Raw genomic sequence first — 20,654 nt, 5'->3', positions numbered from 1 at the left:
AACTGTCAGGCTTTGACCCTTGCACTAATGGAGGCATTGTTGAAGAAGTACCTCCATCTGGTGTTTAAAATGAGAAATGCAACAAAATGAAAGTTGAATTTAAGATTCTTGTGCCAGCCATATTCAATGATATTTTCATAGTTCAAAATTTGGACACCCCTGATGTTGAGTGACAGATAATGCGCATCCACATGTTACCATACATCCAACACGGTCATTCTCATCTCTTCTCATATGGGCCACATTGAGTGATATTGTCATAATTTCCTGCGGGACAACAAAAACTGGGCCGCAATTTAGACACCTTTTGATCGAGAAATCCAGCATCACCCCGCAATCTACGAGAACAAATGGAAGGTTGGCTAGATCGCAGGAAATTTAGAAAAAGCTAACAATTTCGTCATCCAGCCCGTGCTCTTTAAAAGAGTGGCTAGCGCTCTGTAATAAACGCGGAAGTGAGTACACAGTCGCTGCGTGACGTCACGAACTGATCATCCGCCGAGCTCGGACGTGACACCTAGCGTTATTATCAACCTTCACCCACAGTCGACGTGCAACGTGGGTAAACAAGAAGCTTGCCCGCCTGCGTGAGCTAAACGATAACCGGGGAAGAGAAATGATCTGGACGGTGTTCCCCCGAACCCCTCCCCGTTAGTTGTGCGTCAGCTTGACGTCACTCACCACAATGACGAGGCGGACGAGCACTTTGCGGACTGTTGGACGTGTTGCTACGTGAGCTAGCAACCGGAGCTAATCTCAGCGAACCTGCAGGGGGAGACAAAGCAGTATTATCAGGTCGAATACAACTCTTCTTTTTACCACACGTTTAAAGAAAATCAAAGTCTGTCTTAATTTCACGAAATTTGTATTTAAATTTTAATTATGCTCGATCATGTCTGGTTACAGTCTCTATCATACACAAGCATGGGTTCCTTAGCGTGTCCTTGATGTTTCTCATCAGTGGCGCCTTCAGAAATTTTTCATAGGGGTGGCCAGATGGGGCCACTTAAAATCTTGGGGTGGCCAAAACTAAAATCCATGATTTCAGGTTTTCATTATATTATTGCAGTAAAAAGGTCAGGGGAAAACTATCAGAAAAACGTAAGGACACAGCTACTGATATACAGTGCCTTGCAAAAGTATTCGGCCCCCTTGAATCTTGCAAACTTTCGCCACATTTCAGGCTTCAAACATAAAGATATGAAATTTAATTTTTTTGTCAAGAATCAACAACAAGTGGGACACAATCGTGAAGTGGAACAACATTTATTGGATAATTTAAACTTTTTTAACAAATAAAAAACTGAAAAGTGGGACGTGCAATATTATTCGGCCCCTTTACTTTCAGTGCAGCAAACTCACTCCAGAAGTTCAGTGAGGATCTCTGAATGATCCAATGTTGTCCTAAATGACCGATGATGATAAATAGAATCCACCTGTGTGTAATCAAGTCTCCGTATAAATGCACCTGCTCTGTGATAGTCTCAGGGTTCTGTTTAAAGTGCAGAGAGCATTATGAAAACCAAGGAACACACCAGGCAGGTCCGAGATAATGTTGTGGAGAAGTTTAAAGCCGGATTTAGATACAAAAAGATTTCCCAAGCTTTAAACATCTCAAGGAGCACTGTGCAAGCCATCATATTGAAATGGAAGGAGCATCAGACCACTGCAAATCTACCAAGACCCGGCCGTCCTTCCAAACTTTCTTCTCAAACAAGGAGAAAACTGATCAGAGATGCAGCCAAGAGGCCCATGATCACTCTGGATGAACTGCAGAGATCTACAGCTGAGGTGGGAGAGTCTGTCCATAGGACAACAATCAGTCGTACACTGCACAAATCTGGCCTTTATGGAAGAGTGGCAAGAAGAAAGCCATTTCTCAAAGATATCCATAAAAAGTCTTGTTTAAAGTTTGCCACAAGCCACCTGGGAGACACACCAAACATGTGGAAGAAGATGCTCTGGTCAGATGAAACCAAAATTGAACTTTTTGGCCACAATGCAAAACGATATGTTTGGCGTAAAAGCAACACAGCTCATCACCCTGAACACACCATCCCCACTGTCAAACATGGTGGTGGCAGCATCATGGTTTGGGCCTGCTTTTCTTCAGCAGGGACAGGAAAGATGGTTAAAATTGACGGGAAGATGGATGCAGCCAAATACAGGAACATTCTGGAAGAAAACCTGTTGGTATCTGCACAAGACCTGAGACTGGGACGGAGATTTATCTTCCAAAAGGACAATGATCCAAAACATAAAGCCAAATCTACAATGGAATGGTTCAAAAATAAACGTATCCAGGTGTTAGAATGGCCAAGTCAAAGTCCAGACCTGAATCCAATCGAGAATCTGTGGAAAGAGCTGAAGACTGCTGTTCACAAACACTCTCCATCCAACCTCACTGAGCTCGAGCTGTTTTGCAAGGAAGAATGGGCAAGAATGTCAGTCTCTCGATGTGCAAAACTGATAGAAACATACCCCAAGCGACTTGCAGCTGTAATAGGAGCAAAACGTGGCGCTACAAAGTATTAACGCAAGGGGGCCGAATAATATTGCACGCCCCACTTTTCAGTTTTTTATTTGTTAAAAAGTTTAAATTATCCAATAAATTTTGTTCCACTTCACGATTGTGTCCCACTTGTTGTTGATTCTTGACAAAAAATGAAAATTTTATATCTTTATGTTTGAAGCCTGAAATGTGGCGAAAGGTTGCAAGGTTCAAGGGGGCCGAATACTTTTGCAAGGTACTGTACTTTGGTGTATTGTGTAACGTTTGATGTTACAAATGATTTAATGTGCATAATCCATAACTGTCCAGTCAACATTTTGAGTTCTACAACAATTTTGTTTTATTATGTTATGTACAGTATATATTAGGCATAAGGTTTACATTTAGCTAGGGCTGTCAAACAATTACAATTTTTAATCGGGTTAATCACAGCTTAAAAATGAATTAATTGTAATTAATCGCAATTCAAACCGTCTCTAAAATATGCCATATTTTTCCTGTAAATTATTTTTGGATGGAAAGAAAAGACAGAATGGATATATACATTCAACATACTGTACATAAGTACTGTATTTGTTTATTATAACAATAAATCCACAAGATGGCATTAACATTATTAACATTCTTTCTGTGAAAGGGATCCACAGATAGAAAGACTTGTAATTCTTAAAGGATAAATGTGAGTTTGTATATTGTGACTAAATATTGCCATTTAGTGTATTTGTTGAGCTTTCAGTAAATGATACTGTAGCGACTTAACTGTTCTGCCCAAATGCATGATGGGAAGTGGTGCAACCATGACTGTGTGTGGTAGCTGCAAATGCTATATCTTCTCTGCGTTGGGTACACTACAGGGTGTTAAGAAAAAGGTCAACTCATGTCATTCTTCCCCATGTCGCTTCCCACAATATTTATAGTTGCTGTGGGAGAGATGACAAAGCTTTTGCCAATTAAAAGCATGGCCCCAATGAATGCTTGTATGTACTCCACTCTCTTATCTCTGTATATAAGTAAAACGGCGCCATTGTAGGCTGTTTGCGGCAATGCGTGAATGAGTCGTACCGCGAATGCGTTAATTGCAATAAATATTTTCAAGTGATTACTTTAAAAAAAAAAATTACCGCCCGTTAACGCAATAAATTTGACAGCCCTACATTTAACACAACAAAATAAATGCGTTCATTTGGGATGAAATGCATAACTGATGCTACAACAATCTAACGATATACTGGCAAGCGGGGCGCCACTGTTTATCATATGTATGATGTTCAGGTTACTTTTCCCCTTTTTTTCTTAGGTTACTAGATAGCTATTAAATGTTCATTTTTACTCTGCAAGATAACAAAAGATTAATATGATAGTAGTGAAGGGTAATGAATATGGATATTCAACTCATTCAATACCGATGATGTCCAATTTAATTGGGAAAGCTGACAAAAAACAAACAAACAAAACATTTTTAAAAAGTTTTTTCCCTTTCCTGTTTTTGTAACAAACATACAAAAAAATTATAACAAAAATATTTAATATTGACGGTGCCAGAAAAAAACTATAGTACTATAATTGGTATTGATTTAACCCTTTATAGGTCACTCATTTAACATTGGCTGTCACTGATGAAGTTAGACGTCCAATCCATTTAGACTTGGAGGGGTTGCAGCGAGTCAAACTGGATTGGACATCTAACTTCGTCAACGACGGCCAATGTTATGTCATTCATTCATTCATTCATTCATTCATTCATTCATTCAATTTCCAAGCAACTTATCCATGAAAAACCAAAATATAAAATATTTAAACATAAAAATTCAACTATTGCTGTGTTCTTTTTCAGACTGGAGGTGGGCTTACATTCTAATGAAACATGAAACGGTCTGCCCGAGGTCGTTCACAGGAGGAAAATCGTAAGTGACACAGTCAGATTTTTTTGGTTACCTCGGTTTAAAAAACAAAACAAAAAAAAACATAGTCAATACAGACATCTGGTACATTACCGTATTGGCCCAAATATAAGATGGCCCTGATTATCAGACGAACTCCTCTTTTTCACTACTCAAGTTTGAAAAAAGACTTTTTGAGCACCAAATTTTTATACAGAAAATAATTACAGTACATCTGACACAAATGATTATAACAATATATTTGAGAGAAAAAGCATGTTATTTTGCCTCATTCAAATCTTAATATCTGAACGTTTAAATATATAAACTAAAGTGCAATCACATTCGTAAATGAATGGCTCCTGTTTTTTGAAATGTAAATAAACCATTCTATTGTGATACAACAACAAAATTGCAATAACTGCGTTAACCATCAAAGTGAAATCTAACTGTAACTGTAGTCCTGAAAAAAAATCTGAATAAGGAAAAACATTGCAATAAAATAATGCAAACTGGTTAAACTTGAGAGTTGCTGACATCTGTCATGACAGAACATCGCTTCAATGATATCTGGAGCCATTTAGTGTCGTGAATGGGTATAACGTCTAGACCGCGAATATAAGACGACCCCCTCTTTTTCAGTCTAATTTCAATGCAAAAAACACTGTCTTATATTCGGGCCAATACGGTATTTGTTCTTATGAATTGTCTTATACATTACCAATTCTATATCATAATTTTGTATGATGATAACTTTCTTTTTTTAAATGCAGCTGAAAATGACCTGCACAAACTGAAGCAACAATATGGCCAAGCAGTAAAAGATAAACAAGCATATGATAGGAAAATTCAAAGCCTCCTCGAGAAAGACAGGCAAGTGGGTTACTTTTATTTTTTAATATTTTTTGGGGGGAATTGTATATATTACTTTTTGTACCCGTGCCTCACAAAATCATAAATACTCTATGTTCATCTGGCTTGAAGTTTAAGCATATTGTCTTTGTCCTTGTCTGAGTAGCAGGGAGATTCAGAGGCTCCAGACTGAACATGACGAACTATTACACATCCTCACCATCGCGCAAAGCAATTCCAACCAAAAGAAAGAAGTGAATGCTGCTCAAGATCTTGATAACCTTTTGACCAGTGAGGAAACTATAGAGGAAGAGCTACTCACAAACAAAGCCAAATTGGCATCTTATAAAAAGGAGGTGAGCTCCTTGTGCTAAAATGGCTACTTGACCGCTTCAAAATGTCATGTGAACAACCCGCCTGTTGCTTTCTTCTCAGATTTTAGAATGGGAGAGGAAGCTGGTAGCTCAGAGGGGAGGGAGTGCACCTCATAATACAAAATGTGAAGACAACTCAATAAAGGATATCTTGTCAAAAGAGGACAAACTGTACAAGGTCAGTGCTTAATCTATTGCAGTTTTGTCAAACTTGCAGCCTTCAGGCCGGAAATGGCCCACCAGTAGGTCCAATTTGGCCCCCTTAGTGATTCTGTGTGTGACCAAAAAACAGTGGCCCGGAAATGCCCAAAAATAAACAGGAAAGTATCCAAAATGCGCAAGAAGTGACACTTAGACACCCCTAAATGTACAGGATGTGATGTGTCAGTACCCTAAGATAACAAGGAAGTGACCCAAAATTAACTGTTTGGCTTCAACTAACAACAATAGACGTGACTTAAACTGGGAGGACTGGCTGTGAATGCTCATATTTCAGTGCCATTGACGGCGCTAGATGTCTAGCCCTGGTCTATGGCAGTCAGTGGGTTAACTTATTTGGTTAGAAATAAACTAGTCTGGCCATCATTAGATATAATTGCCATGAATGTGGCCCTCGAACTGAAATGAGTTTGACATCCCTGATCTATAGCATCTGTTAGTGAGCATTGTGTTTAATTCTGTGGCCGCTAAATGAAGATAGAACCTGAAACTGGTCATATTTTCTCTGAAGGGTCACATATGCTTCAATGAGCTGATGATAAGAAATGGGCAATTGAAAAAGGAACTTGATATTCTGGAAATGGAGAAGAATGAGTTCCTGCAAATTCAAACTCAGCTGAAAAAGGTCAGTCCCATGATTGATTGAAAATACAATTGTTGCAATTGTGTTGGGCACTATTGTCATTTTGCGTTTGGGGGGAAATTATGTGAAAATTACTTTTAAGAACATAATTGACAGTGTCTGCATTGTTTTCCCCAGGACCTGCATAACATTCGTAAGGAAATTTCTGACTTGAGCGCTATGTGTACAAAAGCCAACAATGCCAGGTGAGCATCTTTTAATGTTTCATGATAAATGTCTTTAACCAATATAGTAGCTCACTGTTGACCCATTGAACCATATCAGGGTACATGAGTAGATGTGCAAGTATAGGAAATACATTTATTACATACAGTGGGGCAAATAAGTATTTAGTCAACCACTAATTGTGCAAGTTCTCCCACTTGAAAATATTACAGAGGCCTGTAATTGTCAACATGGGTAACCCTCAACCATGAGAGAATGTGGAAAAAAAAACCCAGAAAATCATTGTTTGATTTTTAAAGAATTTATATACAAATTGATCAATACCAAAAGTTCATCTTAATACTTTGTTATGTACCCTTTGTTGGCAATAACAGAGCCCAAACGTTTTCTGTAACTTCACAACCTTTTCACACACTGTTGCTGGTATTTTGGCCCAGTCCTCCATGCAGATCTCCTCTAGAGCAGTGATGTTTTGGGGCTGTCGTTGGGCAACACGGACTTTCAACTCCCTTCACAGATTTTCAATGGGGTTGAGATCTGGAGACTAGTTAGGCCCAGGACCTTGAAATGCTTCTTACGAAGCCACTCCTTTGTTGCCCTGGCTGTGTGTTTGGGATCATTGTCATGCTGAAAGACCCAGCCACGTCTCCTCTTCAATGCTCTTGCTGATAGAAGGATTTCACTCAAAATTTCTCGATACATGGCCCCATTCATTCTTTCCTTTACAGAGATCAGTCGTCCTGGTCCCTTTGCAGAAAAACAGCCCCAAAGCATGATATTTCCACCCCCATGCTTCACAGTGGGTATGGTGTTCTTCGGATACAATTCAGTATTCTTTCTCCTCCAAACACGAGAACCTGTGTTTCTACTAAAAAATTCTATTTTGTTTTCATCTGACCATAAGAAATTCTCCCAGTCCTCTTCTGTATCATCCAAATGCTCTCTAGCGAACCGCAGACGGGCCTGGACGTATACTTTCTTCTGCAGGGGGACACGTCTGACAGTGTAGGATTTGAGTCCCTGGCGGCGCATTGTGTTACTGATAGTAGCCTTTGTTACTGTGGTCCCAGCTCTCTGTAGGTCATTCACTAGGTCCCCCGTGTGATTCTGGGATTTTTGCTCACCGTTCTTGTTATCATTTTGACGCCACGGGGTTAGATCTTGCATGGAGCCCCAGATCGAGGGAGATTATCAGTGGTCTTGTATGTCACCCATTTTCTAATAATTGCTCCCACAGTTGATTTCTTTACACCAAGTGTTTTACCTATTGCAGATTCAGTCTTCCCAGCCTGGTGCAGGTCTACAATTTTGTTTCTGGTGTCCTTCGACAGCTCTTTGGTCTTGGCCATAGTAGAGTTTGGAGTCTGACTGACTGAGGTTGTGGAGCCTCGTTAGACCTCGTTAGAAGAAGTTAGACCTCTTTGAAAGCCAGAAATCTTGCTTGTTTGTAGGTGACCAAATACTTATTTTCCACTGTAATTCGGAAATAAATTCTTTAAAAATCAAACAATGTGATTTTCTGTTGTTTTTTTTCACATTCTGTCTCTCATGGTTGAGGTTTACCCATGTTGACAATTACAGGCCTCTCTAATCTTTTCAAGTAGGAGAACTTGCACAATTGGTGGTTGACTAAATACTTATTTGCCCCACTGTATTCTAAGTATAATCACTATGACAGTTTGCGTACAGTATATCTACATCCACCCATTTATCTTCTCACCTCCTCCTTTCACCCAGTGTCAGCTTAGATTAAGACCCAATTCACCTGCGACCAAGTGACACGATGGAAAAATAGATACCATAATTTTCGGACTGTAAGGCGCACCTGACTATAAGCCGCCTCCCACTGAATTTGACACGATAACGGCATTTGCTCATAGATAAGCCGCACTGGACTATCAGCCGGAGCTGTCCATTTGAGACTATCATAAGACCATCAAAATTATAAAATAACACTGTCATTAGCATTAATGAATGCTTATGACTGGTGTCATTTAGTGTCATCCGGCAAATTATCTCACTTTTGAATGGATGTAAAAGAGCCGAGCTGGACATAAATGGAATTAGTGACAAAAGTTGCCGGATGACACTCAATGACATCTGTCATAAGCATTTATTAATGTCAATGACTTTGTCATATCATAATTACGACGGTCTTATGACAGGGTTATGACGCCGCCGTCAAATAAAATGTTACCTATGAACCCAAATAAATCAACAAATAAGCCACACTGTACTGTAAGATGCAGGATTCAAAATGAGGGCAAAAAAGTAGCGGTTTATAGTCCAAAAATTACAGTAAATAAAGTGACATAGTTCTTAAGTTATTATTAGATTCTGGACTGCTCACTTATCTAAATGTGATGTGGTGACCTCTAGCGTTGCAATCCAGATAAAGCAGAAGAAGTTGAAGGAACAAAAAGCTCAGTTTGATGCACAGTACACTCAAACAACAATCAATTTAGAGCATGAAATTGCCACGCACTGCAACCTTGAGGCTATGGTAAACATCAAGAACGCCGGCGACGAGGGTTCCGACCGCGAAAAAGGTGAAATATGTTCTAGAAAACACACATAGAAGTCCAGTCCTGTCTCTGCACACACTTTTGACTTTACTTTGAGTCTCAGTCAAATTGGAATGTGAAAAATTCCCACAGAGGATCTGCTGGAGCAGCTACAGAAATTGGCAAATTTGGAAGATGCCATCCGGAATATTTTGATAGAGACCGGGGAGAATGACCTTGACACACTGGTGGAAAACTTCATAGCAAGTAGGTCAAAAATCAACAAAAGTTGCAATTACAAAAATGTGGTATTTTAGTAGTTTGTGTTTTTCTCTTTTTTTATTAGTGGAGGAGGAGAACTATTCTTTACTGAGCTTTGTCAACTATCAGCACTGGGACATTGAGGCCCTTAAACAGGAGAACGCCGAGGTTTGTGCTGCTTGTGTTCAAGATGAGATCAGTGGTGAAACTCAGCTCACTTGTCATGTGGCTTAACATAGCGCATGCTTTGTTCCTAATGAAGCTTCAAAAGGAGTGCGAGGTCTTTATTGCTAACCGAAAGCAGCAGGCAGAGGACCGCAAAACACTTCAGACGGCCATTACCACCAAGCAAGAGAAGATCGAGGAGCAGCTGTCCGGCTACGAAAAGCGAATTGACGTCCTGGAAAATATCTTAGATCGTCTTAAAAAAGGTAAGCAGAGCTGCCTCCAGTGTAATATAAAGTGCTATGAAAAAGTTTGGGCACCTCTCTGATCACTAGAAGAAAAACAGTTATATTTGCGAGATTAAAATGTATTTATAGGAGTTAAGGAAAGTTTGCAATAAATAATTGATTAATAATTGTGCATTAATTAGGAAACCCCAACAGAAAATTTATATTAGTCCTTATTTTGTGAAATTAAAGCCCTTAAAACACTTTCTTTTCTATAGCTTTCAGTGAGAGTCTGGATTATTCCTGGACAATTCCTCTTTCCAAAACATCACCAGTTCAGTCAGGTTTGAGGGTTTCCGAGCATAAACTGCCCGCTTTTATCACACCACATTACCATTAATATTTCTTATCTGGGAACTCAGTTGACCATTCCAGACGTTGTAGCTTTTCCTCTGCATGAATGCCTTGATAGATTTTTTTTTTTAAAAGCAGTGTTTAAGGACGGTCTTGAAGTATGCAGCCCTGGCACAATTTTAATATTGTCACTGTTCCTTGAACATTGTTTTCAACATTCTGCGGATACTGGAATCCATGCAACATTCACATTTAACAAGATTGTCAGTTCCTGCACTGACCACACAGCCCTAAATCCAGACAAACCAGCACCATATTTTACTATGGGTAGAAAGTGTTTGGCTGGGAATGCTGCATTCTTCACGGCCCATTCATGCCGCCCCTTGTTATGTCCAAATAACTTCATTTTAGTTTCATCAGTCCACGGTATCTTATTTCAAAATGAAACTGGTTTGTATAAATGTACATCAGCATACTACAAGGAACTATTTAATGCATGTGCGCAGGAAAGGCTGAAGGTGCCTTTTACTCTCCCATACAGCATCTTGTGCAAAGTGCACTAAACAGTAACACCATCTGCAGCAATGTTATGGTTTAGGTCTTTGGAGCTGGTGTGTCGGTTGAGTCTGTTTTCACCATCCTTCGTCACTGCTTATTTGAGATTTTTCCTGTCCTGCCACTTGAACTGTACCTCTGGTCTTCCATTTCATCACTGTATTCCTCCCAGTGGAAACTGTCATCAGACAACAGTCTTTTTGTATCCATCCCCTAAACCACAATGTTGAACGTTAATTATATTGAGGTCATTTGAGAGTTGTTTTTAAGGTTTCCATGATGCAACTCTGCAGAGAACATTCAAAGAGGAGAACTACTTTCAAACGGTCACCTTAAATACCTTTTACATGACTGGCTTCACCTGTTTATTTAGGTCAACGGTCAATGAGCTTACCAAACAAAATTTGTGTTCCAGTAAGTAGAACTAAAGGTACCGTACTGGCCCGAATATAAGACAGTGTTTTTTGCATTGAAATAAGACTGAAAAAGTGTAGGTTGTCTTCGCGGTCTAGACATTATACCCATGACGCTAGATGGCGCCAGATATCATTGGAGCAAATGCTGAACTTGAGGAGTAATGTTGTCATGACAGATCTCAGCTACTCTCAAGTTTAACCAGTTTGCATTATTTTATTGCAATGTTTTTCCTTATTCAGATTTGTTTCAAGACTACAGTTAGTTAGACCTCACTTTGATGGTTAATACAGTTATTGCAATTTTGTTGTTTTATCACAATAGATTGGTTTATTTACATTTAAAAAATCAGAAGCCATTCATTTAAAAATGTGATTGCACTTAACATATTTAAATGTTCAGATATTAAGATTTGAATGAGGCAAAATAACATGCTTTTTCTCTCAAATATATTGTTATAATCATTTGTTTCAGATGTACTGTAATTATTTTCTGTTTCTGTATAAAAATTAATTTGGTCTTTTTTCAAACTTGTCTTGAAAAAGAGGGGGTCGTCTTATAATCAGGGCTGTCTTATATTCGGGCCAATACGGTATTCAAATCAAGAAAAAAAAAAGTGCCCAAATAAATGGTTTTCTTAATAAAAATAAAAAAAAGTCAGTTATATGATATATTCATTCATCTTCTGTACTGCTTATCCTCACGAGGGTTGTGGGGGTGCTGGAATCTATCCAAGCTAACTATGGGCAGGAAGCAGTCACACCCTGAACTGGTTGCCAAAAAGAAGCAGGGCACACATAGTAGAGCAACCACTTATACCCACAGTAAAACTCATGGAAAATTTAGTGTTCAATTAGCCTGTTTCAGGGAGCGCCCGGAGAAAACCCAAGCAGGCACGGGGAAAACATACAAATGTCACACTGGAAGGACGGAGGTGGGATTGAACCCTTGATCTCAGAACTGAGTGGCAGACGTTCTAACCACTGTTCCGCCCGGCTATATGATATGCTGTAATTGATGTAAAATGCGGATCCATACAATGAGTGATTCATAAAGGAAAATCCTGAAAATGATCAGGGGTCCCCAAACCTTTTCATACAAGAGTGACATTATCTATAAGTTATGAGTCTCCCCTTATTTTCCAGGCATCCAAACAATACTTGACATCACCTATGACACTAAAGACATGGCTAGCACGTTGAGTTCTTCTGACAGAGCCCTGGATGAGCACATGGCAGCTTGTTTAAAGCTAGTGGAGGAAAAAGTCAATGGTTACCTCAATCTGCAGTCCGTTATTGCCTTCCAGGAGAGCTTAACGCAGTGTGTATGTGCATGCATCATTAGACATTCCTACATGTCTTGCCGGCATACTCTAGCTTGCATTCAGTAGACATCGACAAGGCTTGTCACTGACTGGTTTCTTCTCACCATCAGGAGCTCTCTAACGATGGATTTGGTTCTATAGCGGATCAACTGCGAGGGAAGGGGAACACCCCAGCACCTTCCACCCCACAGACTGAGTAGGTCTATATTACAACTTGATTAGACATGATGTCAGAGGATCAATTATATACAGAGTTAGTGTACTGTATACCTGTTTTGTTTTAATGAAAAGACATTTTCCGATGAAGTACAGAGTGCCCCACCAAAATTTTAATTCACAGTACTAAGATGAAGAGAGCCACATAATTGGACGTCTCACGTCAATACCAATGAAAGAGTTGAAAGTATATATCTTAGAAACTACTTTTTTTTTTTTTTTTTTTAAAAACTTGCCCTGTTCAGATGCCTGACACGGAGAATGCAAATCTCAGTGTCCGGTTGGTCTGAATAGTTTTAATGTATCACATCAAAAGGAGAGGGAGACAGAAGATGCACAAACAACAGCAAGAAATACATTGAACGACTACACTAACTGTAAATATGTTGGTGCTAGTTAGCTAATTGTATTTCCGGTTTACACTGTGTGGGCGAAAGGGGGGCTGGAGGGAGAGTCAGAAAGTGATTGGAGAGGGGTGGAGTGTACACAAATCTGTCATGTGAGGTGTAGAATCCAGTATTTGTGTGAATCCCTTGTGAGTGTGAGTATGTTGGCATCCTGTTCTATGTTGTCCACTCGCTAATCCAGTTTTTCCACTTGAGTGTCTCTAATTGCACCTAGTCATGCGTGAATCCCATCAGATATGTGATAGTCCTGCAGACAAGTGGAAATGCCGTCCCAGGGCCACGGCCCTTCCCTTTCCTATCTCAGAAACTACTGTAGTCAATGAAAGTGAACAGTTTAGGTGCTGAATATAAGCTTTATTCATTCGTTTTTGAAAGACAATTTCAAAGATTTGTAAATTCTGTGATTTTACAAGTTCAAAATATGTGCCACCTGTGACAAAAACTATTGCCCTGTGAATTTTTTTTAGGGGGGGGGGCGTTACTTAGAAACCAATAATTGTACACCTCAAGAATTAATTTTATGACTTGCTGAATGCATAATGGATGAGAGCGAGCATGACAATAACCACAAAACCCACGGGGAGAGCCCATAAAATTTTTCACGCGATTAGCTGGCTTGATACGTTCATCCAAACAATGTTTCAAATATGTGCTTATTGAATATTTTAAATGAGGGGATAAATGTGTACTTTGTAATCATATTATGTTCTATACAGTGAGGACAAAAACCGTCCGAAAGGCAGTCGTTCAGGAAGCAAGGGAGCAAATGAAAAGATGGCTTCCTACAGCAGCTCATAAGCTGGTGAGTATATGGAGATGTCCGGTGGTACAAATGCAAATTGATTTTTGATCCGAGTTTGATTGCACATATCAATAAAAACGCGGTGTCCCGTTTTGTACTCAGATTCAGACAGAAAGACACGAGGACCAGGGGTCCGTTTTGTGCATAGTACTTGCACCAACATTAACATGCTGCCCTGCACTGGCCATTCATGCTTGGATAATGGCAGAAATTGAGGCCAGTCCTTATGTGCAGATGTTTCCATGTGGTGTACTGCAGCGTTTACGCACACGTTCATTTTTAGTATGGATCCTATGCCGTGTTTTGTATCGGGCCACAGATGAACGCCTCCTGAATGAAGTGACCAGCGGCGGCCTGCTCACAAACTCACAATTGTGGACTGAGAAAAAGACACTCAACTTCTAAATGAAACTATATGTATGTAACATGAATATGAAGAAGTCATTAGAGGTAACCCGAGAGGAGAAAAAAAATCCAAACATGAGGGCCTCTCAGAACATGGTTGGTTTTAAGAAGCACAGTGCCCACCAGAACTGAGTCAACGAGTGGGCATCTTATTGTTTTCACACAGCAATGGGGAAGTTAATGCACAGCTGTTGAGAAAATGGACTTAAAGGTCAAAACAAAAGGAGACCTATAATTGAACCCTGGCAACCACAAGGGGAGGATTGAAGGGCGATCTCAACCCCTGTTTGGGTTCCTTTAAATAGCTCAAAGCAGCAATTACTTGGTGATCCAGACCTTTGGACTACCTGACATGCTTCACAGTGCTTGCCACCGGGCGTTTAGTGCTAAAAAAAAAAAAACATTCGGAAAGAGTGTGCACATATACAATCTTAAAAGTCTTATTTCAAGTATTGCCTTAATTCGGTCAATATGAGACTTCATCTCAAAGCCAGGTGACATTCAAATTAAGGATAGAATTGAATAATGAACAAAATATTAAACATGTATGCCACCAAAACCTTTGATTCCTTAGTATTTCTATATTCATAAACTACCAATGACTGCGATTGACGTCCAAGCCATTGGACCTGGTAGGTATTGGCAGTAAATGAGTTAGATTAAACGGTAAACTATTTTATGATTAATCAATAAATTTGATAGATTAATCTGGTGGCCAATTTTGCGATTACAGTAAACTACTTTTGTAATTAAATGTTAATATTGCCATTACAAATGGACTGGTCATTGGTGCTGAAACATGATCAGTTGCAATTACTGAGTTAATGATAGATTAATCTGTCAAATAATTTTCATATTAAACAACGATTTTGATATTCATCTGTTGACTCATTTTGTCATGTTTCGATTAATCTCTGAATTCTTAGGTTAGTGCAAATGGATTGGGCTTCTATCAATCATTGGCAATGAAACATGATCACTGGCAGTGAATAAGTTAAATCATTACTAATGCAAATATTTTATGAGATCATCAAGAGTGGTCGAAGTGAACAACACTGCTTTCCCGTCGTGATCGTTCTGCCTCAAACACCAGCAAGTGGCTCTTCAGTGTCTCCTCAGGACCAGAAGCGATGAATGATGGGTCATTGTTCTGTGCAAAAAAAAAAAGCATATTACTGTTAAATTATTTCTTTGCATGAAAGTTGCCTGCAATGCACAATAAATAGAGAACATGACAATGAGGACTCACAGTCACAGCAGAAATGAAGGCATCCATCAAATGGTAATCTGCTTGAGCGTGTCCATGCAGACCATATAGAGCGGGCCCTTCCGTGTTGGCTACATGTTTGGTGGTTTTCTGGGTCAGGAAGTTGTACACATAAATCTTGTCATCTGTATATGACAACTCACCCTGAAAAGTAACGGTATTGCTTGAGTTGTCATTTTCATACACTGTGAAAACCTCCTCAAAACCAGTTAAATTCGCTTGTTTTCAGTGTAAATCTAGAAATAAGTGAACATATCTGCCAGTGCTTCCAAGTAAATTTTACTTACATTTCTCGAAATAAGAAATAGGGCTGTTTCTGTCGATTATTTTAGTAGTCTGTTAATCCATCAATTAGTTCATTTGAATAATCAAGTAATCGGATTAGGAATATTTAATGTGTAGCAGAAACCTTTGGAGATGTTAAACAAAGGCTTGCTAAGATTGCATTTTCAAAAGAGCATTAAATGTAAATCCCGAGTGTTTCTTCAAACTATGCAGAATTGCACTTTCATTTAAAAATAAATTAAAATACCTGAGTTTAGCCTCAAACTGTATAAACTAGGGCTGTTAAACGATTAAAATCTTTAATCGAGTTAATCACAGCTTAAAAATTAATCGTAATTAATCGCAATTCAAACCATCTATAAAATATTCCATATTTTTCTCTAAATTATTGTTGGAATGGAAAGATAAGACACAAGATGGATATATAAATTCAACATACTGTACATAAGTGCTGTATTTGTTTATTATAACAATAAATCAACACGATGGCATTAACATTAACATTCTGTTAAAGCGATCCATGGATAGAAAGACTTGTAGTTCTTAAAAGATAAATGTTAGTACAAGTTACAGAAATTTTGTATTAAAACCCCTCTTAATGTTAATGTTTTAATAAAATTTGTAAAATTTTCAATCAAAAAATAAACTAGTAGCTCGCCATTGTTGATGTCAATAATTACACAATGCTCATTATGCTTAAACCCATAAATTCAGTTACACCAAAGGGCCAGCAGAGGGAGACAAAAAACAAGTAACAAGTGCACATGACACTGCTGTCATTTTATTCTGTTTGAGCAGAGCATGTGCATTAATTGCGTCAAATATTTTAACGTGATTAATTTAAAAAATTACCGCTCGTTAATGCGATAATTTTGACAGCCCTAGTATGAACAAATAAATAAATTAGGTACAACAAAAGAACAATTGGCTTACTTGCTTTGCAAAAGTCCGCTAGCCTAAATGCTATAAAATGCAAAGTTTTTTTTTTCTTTTACAATGCTCTTAACAAATCATTCAAACACATATTCCCACAAAAACGGCTATACATTCCTATAAACTAAATTACGAATGCTTTAAAAAAACAGTTTAGGTCAAACAAATACTACAATCTTAAGTTGGTTTTAACAGGGAGCAGCGGGATTCAGCCATGTTAAATGAATTATGTAATATTTGTTGTTGCCACTAGACAGCACTGTATTCACCCAAATCAATTAACTAAATACAAACACTTTCAAAACTAAACGAATACTCAAAGCAGCAAAATTTGATTCGAAGCTTTTTTTCTAATCGAATCCTTCGAGTTAATCTATTAAGCGTTGCAGCACGAAAGAAAAATAACAGCTATCTGAAAATGAGTTTAAAAGACTTATTTTAAGCAATAAATTAGTATATTTAGTCTTAAGAACATTTTACATGTCAAAGCTTTTTTAAATTCATGAACAGATATTGTTAAAAAAATTAACTTTTAGATGTATTGGCTTTATAAGAACAAATACTAATATTTCCTCAAAGTCAGTAGAATAATCTCACGCATGAATCTGTTAACTCGTCTTTAATACTCGAAACAAGATGGAGAAAATTATTTGACTACATTTAAGAAAAATAATTGAGTTAGTTAGTTATAAGTTTGCAAGGTAGCTAATGGATTCCAGGTGATAAAATATTAGATTGTGTTGATCACATCTGTGGGTATTCCTACCTTACTTCCATAGATGGTTGTTTTTCGTTTGCAAATATCCTCAGTGAAAGCAACCATGGAAAAGGCTGCGGTCAGGCCACCTTCAAATTCCATGTTAACAACCTGTGAAAGTAACAGGAGTCATGAGACCAAGAACAACGCTTTTATGGTTAAAGAACTTTACCCTCATTTTAACAGAATATAGAGTATTCACAGAAAGTATATTGTAATATTTGGCTTTTGGGTGAGATTTCAGTATTAACTTGAGGTGAACTAAACTTTTGCAGAAACAGTGTACTACAAGAGTGAGTACAGCCCTCGCATTTCTGCAGATATTTAAGTATATCTTTTCATGGGACAACACTGACAAAATGAAACTTTGAAACAATAAAAATTTGTCTATTTATTTTCCCCTCAAAATACCGGTGACTCAAAATTTAGCCATTAATATCAACCCCTGGCAACAAAAGTGAGTACACCGTATGGAAACTACAGTGGGGCAAATAAGTATTTAGTCAACCACCGATTGTGCAAGTTCTCCTACTTGAAAAGATTAGAGAGGCCTGTATTTGTCAACATGGATAAACCTCAACCAATAGAGACAGAATGCGAAAAAAAAAAAAAAATTACATTGTTTGATTTTTAAAGAATTTGTTTCCATATTAGAGTGGAAAATAAGTATTTGGTCACCTCCAAACAAGCAAGATTTCTGGCTGTCAAAGAGGTCTAGCGAGGCTCCACTGTATTAATGGCACCTGTTTCAACTCATTATCGGTATAAAAGACACCTGTTCGCAACCTCAGTCAGTCACACTTGATCTGGGGCTCCATGCAAGATCTCACCCCGTGGTGTCACAATGATAACAAGAGCAAAAATCTCAGAACCATACGAGGGGACCTAGTGAATGACCTACAGAGAGCTGGGACCACAGTAACAAAGGCTACTATCAGTAACACAATGTGCCGCCAGGGACTCAAATCCTACACTGCCAGACGTGTCCCCCTGCTGAAGCCAGCACACGTCCAGGCCCGTCTGCGGTTCGCTAGAGAGCATTTGGATGATCCAGAAGAGGACTGGGAGAATATGTTATGGTCAGATGAAACCAAAATACAACTTTGTAGTAGAAACACAAGTTCTCGTGTTTCGAGGAGAAAGAATACTGAATTGCATCCGAAGAACACCATAACCACTGTGAAGCATGGGGGTGGAAACATCATGCTTTAGGGCTGTTTTTCTGCAAAGGGACCAGGACGACTGATCTGTGTAAAGGAAAGAATGAATGGGGCCATGTATCGAGACATTTTGAGTGAAAATCTCCTTCCATCAGGAAGGGCATTGAAGATGAGACGTGGCTGTGTCTTTCAGCATGATAATGATCCCAAACACACAGCCAGGGCAACAAAGGAGTGGCTTTGTAAGGAGCATTTCAAGGTCCTGGAGTGGCCTAACCAGTCTCCAGATCTCAACCCCATAGAAAATCTGTGGAGGGAGTTTAAAGTCCGTGTTGCCCAACGACAGCCCCAAAACATCACTGCTCTAGAGGAGATCTGCATGGAGTCAGGGCCAAAATACAAGCAACAGTGTGTGAGAAGTTTGTGAAGAGTTACAGAAAATGTTTGGCCTCCGTTATTGCCAACAAAGGGTACATAACAAAGTATTGAGATGAACTTTTGGTATTGACCAAATACTTATTTTCCACCATGATTTGCAAATAAATTCTTTAAAAATCAAACAATGTGATTGTGTTTTTTTTCCCCACATTCTGTCTCTCATGGTTGAGGTTTAGCCATGTGGACAATTACAGGCCTCTCTAATATTTTCAAGTGGGAGAACTTGCACAATTAGTGGTTGACTAAATACTTCGTCAAACCCTTTCTTTTATCCCAGGCAATAGTAGGTAGTTTTATTGACTATTATTTACTTTATTTATTTACGGGCCCGCCGAAACATGTCAGGTAAATAAAACTACCTACTATTGCCTGGGATAAAAGAAAGGGTTTGACAAATATATAAGTGTAGGCAAAATGAACTCTATACAACAATGACTAAATACTTATTTGCCCCACTGTACGTAGATCCTTAAATGTCCAAATTGAGTACTGCAGGAGTGCTGTCAGCATTGCTGCAGAGATTGAAGAGGTGGGGGGGTCAGCCTGTTAATGCTCAGACCATACGCCGTACTCTACATCAAATTGGTGTGCATGGCTGTCACCCAAGGAGGAAGCCTCTTCTGAAGACAGTACACAGGAAAGCTCGCCCGTCTCATCAGACCATAGGACATGGTTTCTTGTGTGCTGTCTTCAGAAGAGGCTTCCTCCTGGAGTGACAGCCATGCACACCAATTTGATGTAGAGTACAGCGTATGGTCTGAGCACTAACAGGCTGACCCCCACCTCTTCAATCTCTGCAGCAATGCTGACAGCACTCCTGTAACATGACATTTTGGAGGGAAAATGACAAGCAGTACTCAATTTGGACATTTAGGGATGTATGTATTTACTAAGGGGTGTACTCACTTTTGTTGCCAGGGGTTTAGATATTAATGGCTATATTTTGGGTTATTTTAAGGGGAAAATAAATTAACTCTGTTATATAAGCTGCACACAGACTACTTTTCATTAAGTCAAAGTTTCATTTTGTCAGTGTTGTCCCATGAAAAGATATACTTAAATATCTGCAGAAATGCGAGGGGTGTACTCACTTTTGTGATACACTGTAAACTTAATGTGACAGCTGAGTGGAAATCTCTCAACAAAACTTGTAGTTCTTCTACAGTTGTTTCATGACTACACTTAAAACTCATAACACCAGACATCCCAAGTTGCAAAAACTCTTCAGGGATATGTTTATCGACCCTACCCAACACCCACATGAGAATTTTGGAGACGATTGAAGCCTGCTCATATTGAAAGCTTATTGGCTAATTTGTCTGACTAAACCAATCAGCGTGATCCGTCAAGCCAAGGTGAGTTATTTTTCCACATGCTCTCACACGCATTGTCAATAAAAACAAGAATAACACATAGTCGCAAAATCCGGGATATTTCACCCCACTTTTGAGTTTCAGGGAGGCACTGTCAATATCAGGGCATCCCGGAAGTTATGGGAGACTTAGGCTGTCTGTAAAATTACAACATTACTTTGG

At 38.8% G+C, this 20,654-nt stretch overlaps 2 protein-coding genes across 7 annotated transcripts in view; one reads left to right on the top strand and one right to left on the bottom strand.

The window, feature by feature from the left end:
• The first annotated feature begins 460 nt into the window (after positions 1 to 460).
• LOC130912070 (outer dynein arm-docking complex subunit 1-like) lies at positions 461 to 15,853 on the top strand. 3 transcript variants are annotated; one of them, XM_057829867.1, is made up of 15 exons: positions 461 to 795; positions 4,347 to 4,416; positions 5,166 to 5,269; positions 5,411 to 5,600; positions 5,680 to 5,796; positions 6,349 to 6,462; positions 6,598 to 6,665; positions 9,025 to 9,194; positions 9,303 to 9,416; positions 9,496 to 9,578; positions 9,673 to 9,841; positions 12,271 to 12,449; positions 12,560 to 12,645; positions 13,789 to 13,874; positions 13,977 to 15,853. In XM_057829867.1, the coding sequence occupies exons 3-14, from the start codon at positions 5,229 to 5,231 to the stop codon at positions 13,868 to 13,870; spliced, it is 1,413 nt and encodes a 470-aa protein (XP_057685850.1). In that variant the 5' UTR covers positions 461 to 795; positions 4,347 to 4,416; positions 5,166 to 5,228; the 3' UTR covers positions 13,871 to 13,874; positions 13,977 to 15,853. The 3 variants fall into 3 exon arrangements, 2 of the variants coding, with proteins under 2 accessions (XP_057685850.1, XP_057685849.1); XM_057829866.1 differs by having other exon boundaries at positions 5,166 to 5,265; positions 13,977 to 15,852; XR_009062532.1 differs by lacking the exon at positions 13,977 to 15,853 and having other exon boundaries at positions 5,166 to 5,265; positions 12,271 to 12,445.
• The window catches only part of zgc:154075 (uncharacterized protein LOC556929 homolog), a 23,775-nt gene continuing 16,539 nt past the window's right edge, over positions 13,419 to 20,654 (bottom strand). For all 4 annotated transcript variants that reach the window (XM_057829869.1, XM_057829870.1, XM_057829871.1 and 1 more), the window contains 3 exons: positions 17,531 to 17,632; positions 15,529 to 15,690; positions 13,419 to 15,429 (listed from right to left, as the gene is read on the bottom strand). In XM_057829869.1, the coding sequence (XP_057685852.1) occupies positions 15,310 to 15,429; positions 15,529 to 15,690; positions 17,531 to 17,632 (384 nt within the window). In that variant the 3' untranslated portion in view covers positions 13,419 to 15,309. The remainder of the gene's footprint in view (positions 15,430 to 15,528; positions 15,691 to 17,530; positions 17,633 to 20,654) is intronic.

This window comes from Corythoichthys intestinalis, chromosome 2 (genome assembly GCF_030265065.1).
Source record: "Corythoichthys intestinalis isolate RoL2023-P3 chromosome 2, ASM3026506v1, whole genome shotgun sequence".
In the NCBI taxonomy this organism is placed as follows: domain Eukaryota; kingdom Metazoa; phylum Chordata; class Actinopteri; order Syngnathiformes; family Syngnathidae; genus Corythoichthys; species Corythoichthys intestinalis.
This window is presented reverse-complemented; position numbering and strand designations above follow the sequence as displayed.

What these genes read in the sequence shown, in the direction of transcription:
- LOC130912070 (XM_057829866.1), top strand. Translation starts at nt 4,377, where the DNA reads ATGAAACGGTCTGCCCGAGGTCGTTCACAGGAGGAAAATC. An exon ending in GGGTTCCGACCGCGAAAAAG is followed by an intron (nt 9,195 to 9,302) that starts GTGAAATATGTT and finishes AAATTCCCACAG; the next exon opens with AGGATCTGCTGGAGCAGCTA. An exon ending in CCTTCCACCCCACAGACTGA is followed by an intron (nt 12,646 to 13,788) that starts GTAGGTCTATAT and finishes TGTTCTATACAG; the next exon opens with TGAGGACAAAAACCGTCCGA.